Source organism: Ranitomeya imitator, chromosome 5 (genome assembly GCF_032444005.1).
Source record: "Ranitomeya imitator isolate aRanImi1 chromosome 5, aRanImi1.pri, whole genome shotgun sequence".
NCBI lineage: Eukaryota > Metazoa > Chordata > Amphibia > Anura > Dendrobatidae > Ranitomeya > Ranitomeya imitator.
In genome coordinates this window covers 229659247-229672382 of record NC_091286.1, presented here as the reverse complement: position 1 = coordinate 229672382, position 13136 = coordinate 229659247, and the positions used below count along the sequence as shown (strand labels likewise).

The 13136-nt window shown below is 44.4% G+C and overlaps 1 protein-coding gene across 2 annotated transcripts in view; it reads left to right on the top strand.

Moving 5' to 3' along the window:
• ARFGEF3 (ARFGEF family member 3) overlaps positions 1-13136 on the top strand; it is a 117150-nt gene that overhangs the window by 61585 nt on the left and 42429 nt on the right. For both annotated transcript variants that reach the window (XM_069725953.1, XM_069725952.1), the window contains exon 23: positions 4623-4764. In XM_069725953.1, the coding sequence (XP_069582054.1) occupies positions 4623-4764 (142 nt within the window). The remainder of the gene's footprint in view (positions 1-4622; positions 4765-13136) is intronic.

Sequence of the window (13136 nt, the reverse complement as noted above, 5' to 3'; positions counted from 1 at the left end):
ACCCGGAGACCTGAACTCTGTGGACATACAGAGGCACCCTTTTTGGCGTACGAGCACCCCCCTCTGCATCACCACTATTTAGCGGAAGATGCAAGAAGGCGGACAATTCCTCTCCACTTCCCTGTTAAGAGGGTGATGGATCGAGGGTTCCTAATTTTTATCTCTGCACCGTGAAAAGAGAGCGGCGATGGCAAGAGACTATGATCTGCTGGATGCAGCCGCACATTCTGCCATGGGGCAGATTAACCGGGTAGAATCTCCAGTGGTAAACCTACCAGTATCCCTACCAAATGGGTCATCAATTAAAAATACCACGGACTGTCAGATAGCAAATCTGGTTCGTTCTGTCTTTGGGTTCGGCGCTCTATCCTCCCTAGTGGCCGCATGGATTGCTAGAGCAATGGTCTCCTGGCTGGAGACCTTAACTACCTTGATTCACACCAGTAACAACTGGCCAATCAAATCCTTTGAGCGGGAGACTGACAAAGGATTGTATAAGGATTGTCCAGCACAGTCTAGATCTAAGGGATCTTGGTTCCAAACAGGGGAACGAAAAGTAAGATCGACCCTGGACCTCAAACTTCTAACAACCTTTGACATGGTCCTCCTTCTTTGGATGGAGTCCCTCCGCTCAGCCATTACTTCAACAGAAAAAGGTGCAGTTTCCGGCATCCATCGATATTCGGGGTGCTTACCCTCTGCAAAAATTCCTTCGCCTTTCCATTCTTCAACAGCATTTTCAAGTCACAACCTTGTCCTTCGGCCTTGCTTCCGCACCCAGAGTGTTCAGAAGGGTCATGGCAGATGTCATGTTTCTCTTGCACTCTAGAGGCGTGCTCGTCCTGCCCTGTGTGGTCGACTGTCTAGCCGCCCTTCCAGGACTACGCTGAGTCGTCTATATCACTTGCGATACCTTCTCACCTGGGCTGGCAGCTACACTTAGACAAGTTCTCCTCATTTCCAGCCCAGCAGATATCCTTTTTGAGGATGATCCTGCACACTTTAGAAGGATGGTAATTCTTCCTCTAGGAAGAAGGTCATGGCCCTTCAACAGGGAGCTCGCGCAAGGAAAGTTCTGAGGACTTGATTACTCACCCCCTCATTTCATTCGATTTACTAGGAGAGTTCTGAGGAAAAATGGTGACGACAATGGAAGCGGTTTCCTTCGCTCCGCTCGTTTTCAGCAAGTCAAACAGACTTTCAGACAATAGTCTCTGAGCTCCTTCTTCATCCAGGGCCTTTCTCCCGATTCAATGGTTATTAGTAACTACCAATGCCAGTCTTTTTCTCCCTATCATTGTTCTGGAGATCCGAATGGTAGTCCTACAGCCGGTCCACTGCCTTCTGGCGGGTCACCCTATCCGAATTCAATTGGATAATGCCACGGCGGTGCCATACGTCAGTCATCTAGCAGGTACCCACTGTCAGGCGCCATGACCGAGGTACCTCACTTTCTCTGATGGGCCAAAGTCTATTATTCTGTGATCTCGGTAGTATATATCCCAGGAGTAGAACTCTGAACGGCAAACAAATTCAGCCGTCAGGATTCCACCTCAAGTCAGTGGGAACTTCACCCCGAAGTCTTCCATCAGACCTGCCCTTACTGGAGCTCTCCAGTTGTAGGTGGGATGACATCCAGACTGAAGGACAATGTACTCGAGTTCGTGGTTCGGCCTCGAGATCCAAGAGCCATCGCACTCCATGCTCTGGTTCTGCCGTGGTACCAGTTTCCATAACTCCCCTTCCACTACTTCTGAAAGCCTTTCGGAAGCAGAAAGGGGCCCCAGTGATCCTCAGAGATCCGCACTGACCACGTCCGTTTTTTGTTTGCGGAGCTAGTATCTTCTTGCCTTATCGCAGCAAAACTGCAAGTAGGGACTTTCTCACAGGGAGTTTTCGCACGTAGTCCTTCTCTATCACATACCGTTAGCTCATTGGGACCTTATTATTCCTAGGAGCCTTACAGTAGGCTCCTTTTCATCCGGGCAGACTTTACTATCAGGGAAAGTCGCCCCTTTTTCCTCTGCAATATTCTCACTCTGACGAGTGTTCGGAGCTAGCTGCTCTGCTCTTTCAGACTTTTTTCCCTTATTACCTTCGAGGCAAGGTTGTTCTCAGGCCATCCCCATCCCTTGTTACCAAGGTGGTACTGTATTACCACTGTTATGAGGGCATAGTTCTTCCCTCATCTCTTTTGGCACCAGTCCACAAAATGGAATGAGTTCCCCCATATTCTGGACGAAGTGAGTGCTCTGAGTAGGTACGTCTTGAGGACGGCGTCCTTCCGAAGGTTGGACGCTTTATTTGGGCTTCCTGATGGTAGAGGAAGGCTTCCTGACATTTTCAGGAAGGGTTTAGCCGTTTCATCGACCATGATAACATGGTGAATTTGTTCCACCATCCAGGAGTCCTTCCGTGCTAGATGTCAGCCTATCTCCCTGTCTATCAAGGGTCCTAGGCACCAGGAGTTGGCAAGGCACGCCTGCAAGCTTGCGGATTCGTCCAGTCCGCATGCATTCTTGAAGCACTATAATTCCAACACTTCCACAGATGTGAGTCTGGGCAGGCGGACTCTGCAGGCCGCGGTGGCGCACTTTTAAGTAGCGGTTACACAGGGCCTGATCTATTGTTATCCTCACCCAGGGACTGCTTTGGGACGTCCCACGGTCTGTGTCCCCCAATGAGGCAAAGGAGAAATAGGAATTTTTGTGTACTCACCGTAAAATCCTTTTCTCCGAGCCATTCATTGGGGGACACAGCTCCCACCCTGTTATTAGCTTATGATTGTTTTTTATAATCTGACATGCTATACTCTCATATATAATATGACATGCTATACGCTCATATACTGTTATTGATCTCCTACTGCTTTTGCACCGAACTGGTTAGCTGAGAGCCAGCAGGAGGGTGTATACTGCAGGGGAGGAGCTAACTTTCTTTGTATCACTTAGTGTCAGCCTCCTAGTGGCAGCAGCATACACCCACAGTCTGTGTCCCCCAATGAATGGCTCGGAGAAAAGGATTTTACGGTGAGTACACAAAAATCCCTATTTTGCAAATTATGGTGGAAAATAAGTATTTGGTCATTAACAAAAGTTCATCTCAATATTTTGTTATATATCCTTTGTTGGCAAGGACCGATGTCAAAGGTTTTCTGTAAGTCTTCACAAGGTTGGCACACACTGTTGGTGGTTTGTCGGCCCATTTCTCCATGCAGGTCTCCTCTAGAGCAGTGATGTTTTGGGCCTGTCGCTGGGCAACACAGACTTTCAACTCCCTCCAAAGGTTTTCTATGGGGTTGAGATCTGGTGACTGGCTAGGCCACTTCATGACCTTCATATGCTTTTTACGAAGCCACTCCTTCATTGTACTGGCGGTGTTCTTGGGATTATTATCATGCTGAAAGACCCATCCACGTTTCATCTTCATTGTCTTTGCAGATGGAAGGAGGTTTGCACTCAAAATCTTACGATACATGGCCCCATTCATTCTTTCATGTACACGGATCAGTCATCCTTGTCCCTTTGCAGAGAAACAGCCTCAAAGCATGATGTTGCCACCCCTGTGCTTCATAGTAGGTATGGTATTCTTTGGATGCAACTGTCTCCTCCAAACACGAAGAGTTTTGTTTCTACCAAACAGTTCTACTTTGGTTTCATCAGACCATATGACATTCTCCCAATACCCTTCTGGATAATCCAGATGCTCTGTAGCAAACTTCAGATGGGCCCAGACATGTAATTGCTTAAGCAAGGGGACATGTCTGACACTGCAGGATCTGAGTCCCTGGCGGCGCAGTGTGTTACTGATGGTAGCTTTTGTTGTGGTTGTCTCAGCTCTATGCAGGTCATTCACTAGGTCCCCCCCGTGTGGTTCTGGGATTTTTGCTCACCTTTTTTTGTGATCATTTTGACCCCATGGGGTGAGGATCTTGCGTGGAGCCCCAGATCGAGGAAGATTATCAGTGGTCTTGTATGTCTTCCATTTTCTTATTATTGCTCCCACAGTTGATTTCATCACACCAAGCTGCTTGACTATTGCAGATTCAGTCTTCCCAGCCTGGTGCAGGGCTACAATTTTGTTTCTGGTGTCCTTCGACAGCTCTTGGGTCTTCACCATAGTGGAGTTTGGAGTGTGACTGTTTGAGGTTGTGAACAGGTGTGTTTTATACTGATAAGATCAAATAGGTGCCATTACTACAGGTAATAAGTGGAGGACAGAGGAGCCTCCTAAAGAAGAAGTTACAGGTCTGTGAGAGCAAGAAGTCTTGCATGTTTGTAGGTGACCAAATACTTATTTTCCATCATAATATGCAAAATAAATCTTGCCAAATCAAACAAGGTGATTTTCTGGATTTGTTTTCTCATTTTGACTCTCATAGTTGTGTTCTACCTATCATGTCAGTTACAGGCCTCTCTCATCTTTTTAAGTTGGAGAACTTGCACAATTGGTGGATGACTAAATAAATACGTTTTTTCCCCACTGTAAATCCAATTTATGCTTCATATGTGAAATTTCTCATTTTTTTATTTTGTGAAAGTGCTAAATAAGAAATGTTACTTCTATGGCAAACTTGTGATACAATCATGGTTATCTGGTGTGTTTCTTTATTTGACTTTCAGGTGGTGACTTCGATTGGTGAACTGGTAGAAGTGTGTTCTCCTCGGATCCAGTCTGGATGGAGACCTTTGTTTAGTGCCCTAGAAACTGTACATAGCAGCAAGTCTGATATTAAAGAGTATCTTGTCGGAGAGTACTCTATGGGTACGTTGGAAGCGCAGTAACACATTGCTCCCTATTGGAAAATTTTTACAAAATTTTGCATCGCAGAGATTTTAAGTCAGTTTTACTGTTTTCCTTTAGATATGTGCTTGTGTACATCTTAAACCTATATTTTTTTAGGAGGTGTAGTGATGAGCGAATGTGCTGGGATAAGGCCTCATCCGAGCATGCTCATGTGCTAATCAAGTGTCTTTGGGAGTGCTTGGATAATATGTTCAAGTCTCGACGGTATGTCTCACAGCTGTTAAGGTACCGTCACACATAACGATATCATTAACGATATCGTTGCTTTTTGTGACGTAGCAACGATATCGTTAAGGAAATCGTTATGTGTGACAGCGACCAACGATCAGGCCCCTGCTGGGAGATCGTTGGTCGCTGAGGAAAGTCCAGCACTTTATTTCGTCGCTGGATCTCCCGCTGTCATCGCTGAATCGGCGTGTGTGACGCTGATCCAGCGATGTCTTCACTGGTAACCAGGGTAAACATCGGGTTACTAAGCGCAGGGCCGCGCTTAGTAACCCGATGTTTACCCTGGTTACCAGCGTAAACGTTAAAAAAACAAACACTACATACTTACCTTCAGCTGTCTGTCCCCGGCGCTCTGCTTCTCTGCACTCCTCCTGCATCCTGTGTCAGCGCCGGCCAGCCGGAAAGCACAGCGGTGACGTCACCGCTCTGCTTTCCGGCTGACCGGCGCTGACAGTGCAGAGGAAAGCAGAGCACCGGAGGAAAGACAGCTGAAGGTAAGTATGTAGTGTTTGTTTTTTTTAACGTTTACGCTGGTAACCATGGTAAACATCGGGTTACTAAGTGCGGCCCTGCGCTTAGTTACCCGATGTTTACCTTGGTTACCGGGGACCTCGGGATCGTTGGTCGCTGGAGAGCTGTCTGTGTGACAGCTCTACAGCGACCAAACAGCGACGCTGCAGCGATTGACATCGTTGTCGGTATCGCTGCAGCGTCGCTCAGTGTGAAGGTACCTTTAGACATCCACAACACATACATGGATTGCCTAACAGGAGCAAGACAAGCAGCTGCAGAGATTGGAACATAGTTTTTGAGTACGCTGAAGACACTCTGTTAGCACACGAGCATGCTCGGATGATGCGTATTCCGAGCATATTTGCTCATCACTACTCAGCAGAGATCCAATTTTGAGCCATAAATATAATTCCTTTTTTTTTTTTTTCTTACAAAACGTTAAGCATTTATGAAAAATCAAATAAAGATGCTTATGAGTGTAAAGTGCAGGTTTGTGCTTTGTTTTCAGAAATATTGGGGGTCTCCTTTTTTTGGTTTTTATTGTCAAAAGTGTGCAAGTTGTGTAACACTACCTGGCAGTAGGAGCTGCTAACTTACTTTCTACTCATATTCATACTATATCCCATAGTAGATCTCAATTGCACTATGTGATGGCTAAACAAGAGCAAGGTAGTAGTAAATTACTGTCACCTGACTCCATTTCCATAGTCCCGCGACTCCTATAGGACTCTACGGTAGTCTGACGCTGGAAAACAGTCGGTTATTATGAAACTATTGGACTGTGACCTAATCAAGGTGAAGAAAAGGGAGTATTGGAATGTTATGAATATATTGCTGGCATTCTCTATAGAATGCTGTGACTGTGCAGTTAACTTTTTTACTGTTGAGGACATACATAATTAAAGATGAGCAGTGAAAACAGTATTGCAGATAAGGTAGCTTTAAAGGCAGTCTGTCACCGGGTTTGTGCTATTTAATATGACAGTATTTTATCAAAAGTACCACTAACAGATAAGTAAGTAAAACATCAATAGTATCAGAGTCTCTGTCCCTATATTATGCTGCTTTCGGATTACATAGCAAGAACCTTGCGACTGATTCATTTTAAAGCCCAGTATCTTGGCTATGAAATTATACCTGGGCTTGTAGCTTGAGGCACAGCACCCATTTTAAATGGAAAAGCATGAAAAGTTTTATCTCCTGGATCTGTGTATTTAAGGAAGCAGCTGGAAGAGGGAAAACTGCAAATTATATCAGGAGGAAGGATCACAGCCTCCTACTGCCATTTGTCTTCCTGTATGACCTGTTATCATTCCTTTACCAATAAAGAGCAGCTTTCAAACAATAAACAAATTGTTTGAAAACCTTTGTGAATGTAATGAGCTGGGTCATATTTTCACAATGAGTCACGTATCTGCTTTTAGAAAGTATTGTATTTGGTTATGGGCGTTGTGGGTAGGCAGTTTGTAAAATCTCACATGGAAGGTATGTGTCACCGAGGTGGCTAGCCTCAGTGATGTAGGTCCCAGAATGAAGGCTGCAGTAATGGCAGGTTGCTCAGAAGTTGGGGTGGTTGTTTTTTTTTTTTTCTTACTGGATTTTGGGTCTGGGATTTAGGAGTGACCAAATAGCCTGGGTGGGAATGGTCAGTCATATACCTTCGCTTTTTGTAGTTTCTATTAAAGACTGCTAAATCAGCTGTGGTGGGGTTGGTGTTTGGAGAGGCAGTTAGTGTAATTGCTGATCCAACTGAGAGAGGTGCAGGGCCTGTGTCACTGCAAGGGTGAGAAACTGTGTGCTTATGGTAATTTGCATTCACAGAGAATGGACTTTGATTTCTTTGGTTCCTTTTGTTTGAATACTATGAAGTTTTATTATGTTTAATAAACCTCACTTTGTTTGACCAGAACCCTGTGTATACCTGACGCTCTACCAGAAAGTGAGTGATTCTTACAACTGGAGGATGAAGTGTGGGTGTGAAGTTCCAAACATCAAAGGCGAGTGCAGTATAAGGCTATGTTCACACTTTTTTTTTTTAAATTCGTTTATTAATTACAGGACAGATCATACACACATTTGCTTGTATACATCATTATCCATTAGTTAGTTATAGAAAATTACCATACATAGCCGTGTATAAAATATTATAAAGATAATAAACTGTGTATGTTAATCAGTAACATCTTATTTAAACCTTAACTACATTAACTTCTAATAAAGCCTCCAAAACTAACATAACATAGTGCCTCTTGCAGGAGAGTTCTAAATAGACTCCGCCCTGTGAGTAAATAGTGTCCGCATAATCGTACACCCTTTTTATACGTATACTGAGTTATTTTGATCTAAACAGTATGGCCGGATGAGTTCCATCTTCCCCATATCTTCTCAAATTTGGCTGGACAACCCCTGTTTTGATATAGCGTCCGCTCATATGGAATAATTGAGTTCACTAAGTCAATCCATGCCCTAAGAGATGGACAGGAACCTCCCATCCAACGCATTGCTAACACCTTTCGTGCCATAAATAGCGATTCTCTCAGAAAGATTCCCGTGTGGTGATCCCATGTCTCTGCCTCCCATACCCCAAACAGGCATACCAGTGGCTCAAGTGGAACAGGGATCGACACCAAGGATGTCAATAGTACCGTTACCTCTTTCCAAAATTGAAAAACAACAGGACATTTCCAGATCATATGAATGAAATCTGCGTCACTGGAATGACACCTCAAGCAGTCTGATGAATGAAGATGGCCCATTTTAAATAGACGAGTCGGGGTCAAATAGGATTGATATATAATATACAGTTGGGTCATCCTATTATTGATTGATGGGGAGACCCTAGTCGGGGATTCCAAGATTTCATCCCATTCTTCTCCTAGTGTATCTGGAAGTAGCCTCCCCCATTTTCCCTTAATTAAATCTAAGGTGGATTCTTCGCCTATGGATAACATATAGGTATATAAAGAAGAGATGAGTCCCTGAGGCCCTTGTGATTTGAGAATTCCTATTAATGGTAAAGTTGAAATAGTTCTACCTGCACCCGTATGCCGTACATATGATTGGAAAGCAGATCTTAATTGTAAATAACGGAAAAATTGAGATCTCGGTATATTGTGAGTATTTTGTAATTGTTCAAAAGAAACAAAAATTCCTTGGCTATGTATATCACTCACTGTGAGGACACCATACGATATCCAAAATTCAGTAGATGGATGGCCTAATAATCCCGGGAAATAGCTATTGTTCCACAATGGCATTTCGGCTGCTATATCAACAGATTTTGTAACTTTTTTAATTTGCCTCCATATCGAACGGGCCAATCGGAGCAAAGGAAGCAAACGAGGGACAGTAATTTTCTCCATTTCCAAAAAGCCCAGCGGGCAATCAATCTGAGCTGAATGTAATACATGGCTTTCAGAGTTGGGAAGAGACTCCCCGGGCATCCATTTATTTATCATTTTTGCCTGCCCAGCAAGGTAGTACAGATAGAAGTCCGGCAAGGCAGCCCCACCCCCCTGTTTGGGTCTCTGTAGAATGGATAATTTAAGTCTAGGCCTAGCTTTCCCCCATATGAAGGATGTGGTAAGGGAATTCAGGGTTGCAAAGAAAGATTTAGGTATTAAAACGGCACTATGTTGAAGACAATAGCTCAATTTTGGGAGTAATATCATTTTGATCAGGTTAATACGACCAGCCACAGATAGCGGGAGCTTGTCCCAGGTAGCAAATTTAGATTTAACCACGTCCAATAGTGGATATATATTGAGATGCAAATCTTGGTGACTGCATTGAGACATATGTATTCCAAGGTATTTAAAATTGGAGACAATGGGCAGCAGCGAGAGGGTTTCAAGGCATGGCATTGGGGTATGGGAGAGAGGCATCAAAGCAGATTTATCCCAATTTATATATAGACCAGAAAATGTACTAAATTTATCAATCATCGTTATTACTTTTGGCAATGTATCTTCTGTCTGGTCCATAAACACCACCATATCGTCTGCATAAAGACCAATAATGTCCACCCGGTCAGCAATATGTATCCCTTTAATGTCTACAGAGGACCTCATCCGTATTGCCAGGGCTTCTATAGCCAAGGCAAATAGAGCTGGGGAGAGAGGGCATCCCTGACGAGTTCCCCTATGTAAGGAAAATGGTGCAGATACAGAACCGTTTACCACCATACGTGCCCCAGGTTTCGCATATAGTGTACCTATCCCTCTTAGAAATTTATTCCCAAACCCATATTTCCGTAAGCATGCAGTTAAAAAGGACCACTCAAGGGAGTCAAAAGCCTTAGCTGCATCCAACGAAGCTAATGCCCACTTATTGTCTGGCTCTAATGAACTATATTGAATGACCGATTGCACTCTTCTAATATTAATAGAGGTATTTTTCCCGGGCATAAAGCCAGTTTGATCTGGGTGTATGAGATCTAGTATGATCGCATTCAATCTAGTAGCCAGAATTTTAGTGAAAATTTTGTAGTCCACATTCACTAAAGAAATTGGTCTATATGATCCACAATCCAGAGGATCCTTCCCCTCCTTCCTAAGCACAATAATATTAGCATCATAAAACGATTCGGGTACCGATTCTCCCTCCCATATTCCCCTTAGTACCTTCAGCAATATAGGTGCTAATTTATCACGATATTTTCTATAAAATTCAATGGGAAATCCATCAGGTCCCGGGGCTTTCCCGGTGGCCATATCTGCTATAGCATGTTCTACCTCTTCCAGAGTAAATTCAGCCTCCATAAGAGCTCGTTGGGATGGACTCAGCGAGGGGAATGTTATATCCGATAGATAATCCAGGCATTCATCGACATCTAAACCACTCTTAGACTTATACAACGAAGTATAATAATCATAAAAGCCCTGAAGTATTCCATCAGTAGAGGACACCAATGAGCCATCGGACACCCGGATCTGCAATATTGTGTTGGAGGTGCTATGCTGGCGCACCAAGAAGGCCAGGAGTGTGCTGGCTTGATTCCCTAGCTCAAAGTAGGACTGACGAGTAAAAAATAATTTGCGCTTTGACTTAGCATCTGTATGTTGGGTATACAATCTCTGGGAAGTAAGCCACTCAATTCTATTACTGCTGGACTGATTAGCTATATAAGTGGCCTCTGAGTCTTTTAATCTTTGCTCTATCTCCTCGTCCTCCCTCGCCGTCACTCTCTTAATATAGGAAATGGTAGAAGACAAGCATCCCCTCAAGTATGCCTTCAGGGTATCCCAGAATAGACCAAGGTTTTGGATTTCCGAATGTGTCAGCACAAAGCTATTCAACTGATCAACCGTCCTATCACTAGAGTCTATCAATTTTAACCAAAAGGGATTTAATTTCCAGGACCTATTGCTATTATCGGATTGCCCATATTTAAGTTTAAGAATGATCGGGCTATGATCTGAGATCCCCCGGTTACCATGTTCGATGCTATCCACCCATAGCGCCAAGCCACCCGACCCAAATATATAGTCTATTCGAGACAAAGACTGCCTAGTAGACGAGTGGCAGGTGTACCCCTTAACTTCTGGATGGTTTATTCTCCATAAATCTAGCCACCCACTCCCTTCCATAAATAGTGCTAATTGTGAGGGGTGCTGAGGCACAACTTCCCCTGAGTCCACATCGTCCAATCTCAATCTATCCATGGACTGATTCATTATTAAATTAAAGTCTCCCATACAAATAACATTGGCTTCCGGATATTTTAAGGAGAAGCCCAGAGCCATACGTAGGATTGACATGTTAGCGGGAGGGGGGTTATAGATACACAACAACACATACTCTCGTGAGTTAATAAATGCATGCACAAAGACGAAACGACCCTCCGGATCACGTCTCGCCTCTTTAGCCTCCCATCTGACCTCCTTGTGTATCAGCAGAGAGACCCCTCTTGAATAGCTAGTGTGGAATGCGTGTAGGGACCACTGTACCCATGGCTTTTGTATACATCGAACCGTGTCTCTTGTCAGATGTGTCTCTATCAGAGCTACGACTTGAGGGTGATATCTTTTAATCTGCGAAAACACCTTAATTTTCTTTCGAGGAGTTTTTATACCTCGTATGTTCCAGGTCATACATATAAGTTCAGCCCCCATATTTACTCTTAAAGGGAGCATTGATATATATCATTATCATTCGGGTGCAGTCTAACGGCACCGCACCGAGCAAAGAATTAGCATTAGAGGCAGCCATGCTTAATAAACATCCAAAACTAGTATATAAAACCAAACTAAACAAAACTTGAACAGTAGGGGAGCATATTTCCATACTCCCACAGTCAAATTGAATAGGGGATACCCTCACTGGACTCAGTGTCCGGTATTGTTGATATTTTCCGCATCCAGACAGAAAGCTCTATCTATGTTGCCATTAATCAGGGAGCTCAGGTTAGGGGTCTTCCGCATTCGACCCCCCGCGAGACCGCAACCACTCAGTCGCCTCCGCTGGATCCGTGAAGAATAAGGAGGAGCCCTTATAAACGATGCGAAGCCGGGCCGGATAAAGCATGGAGTAAACGATGTTCTTATCTCTAAGTTGTTTCTTGATATCCATAAATCGTGCTCGCTGCTTTTGAAGTTCCATAGAAAAATCTGGAAAAATCGATATGGTAGCATTATCGAATTTGATGAGGCCCTTCTGCCGTGCTAAGCGGAGGATGATATCTCTGTCTCTACAATTAAGGAGACGCGCCAGGAAAGGCCGCGGCGGGGCTCCAGGAGGAAGAGGCCTGGTCGGGACCCTATGGGCCCTTTCCACCGCGAATGTCGAGGAGAATCCATCTCCCAGTGATGACTTGAGCCATTCCTCCAGAAACTGTTCAGGCTGCTGACCCTCCGACCGCTCCGGGAGACCTATAATTCGGATATTATTGCGGCGCAGTCTATTTTCCAAGTCGTCTGCCTTTTGCTTCCAGGCATTTACGGATCCGGCAGCTTTGGTCAGTTTAGCCTCCATAGGGGCGATAGTGTCTTCAATATGAGACACCCTCGTTTCAACCTCCGTGATGCGCCCTCTCATAGTTTGCATGTCATGACGCAGGCGTCCCACCTCAGTATGCACATCTTCTATTTTCTCCGTAAGAGCTGATCTAGTGAGGGAGATAGCCTGCATCAACTGCTCTGATGCCTGTTTAAGAGTCAGTTCATCCTCTCCTCCCTCCTCATTGCTGTCGGAGGGGCGTCCTTTACGTTGAGACGGTGTAGGATTATTTCTAAGATTGCGCACATTATCATGAGGATCATCTTTGGCATATTTTTTTAATTTTTCAGCAGCCGATGCTCCTCTAGGGTGCTGCATGATGGATATTCACAAGGGGATTTCACAAAGCGACCCAAGGAGTAATTATGGACAAGCTGTATTCCGATTTTGAGACTTGTATTATGGAGCCCGAGGTTATAAGACAGGAGTCCACTGGGCAGGCAGTTTAGGGTATCCGGTATATAGAGATAGCCGCTGTAACACTCAAGCCGTGCAATTCCACAGTTATCATAAGGGGAGCAGCTGAAAAGGGGTTAATCCCTGTAATGTTATGGCGTTAGCAGGGAAAATGTCCACCCGACAGGGGGGCGCAG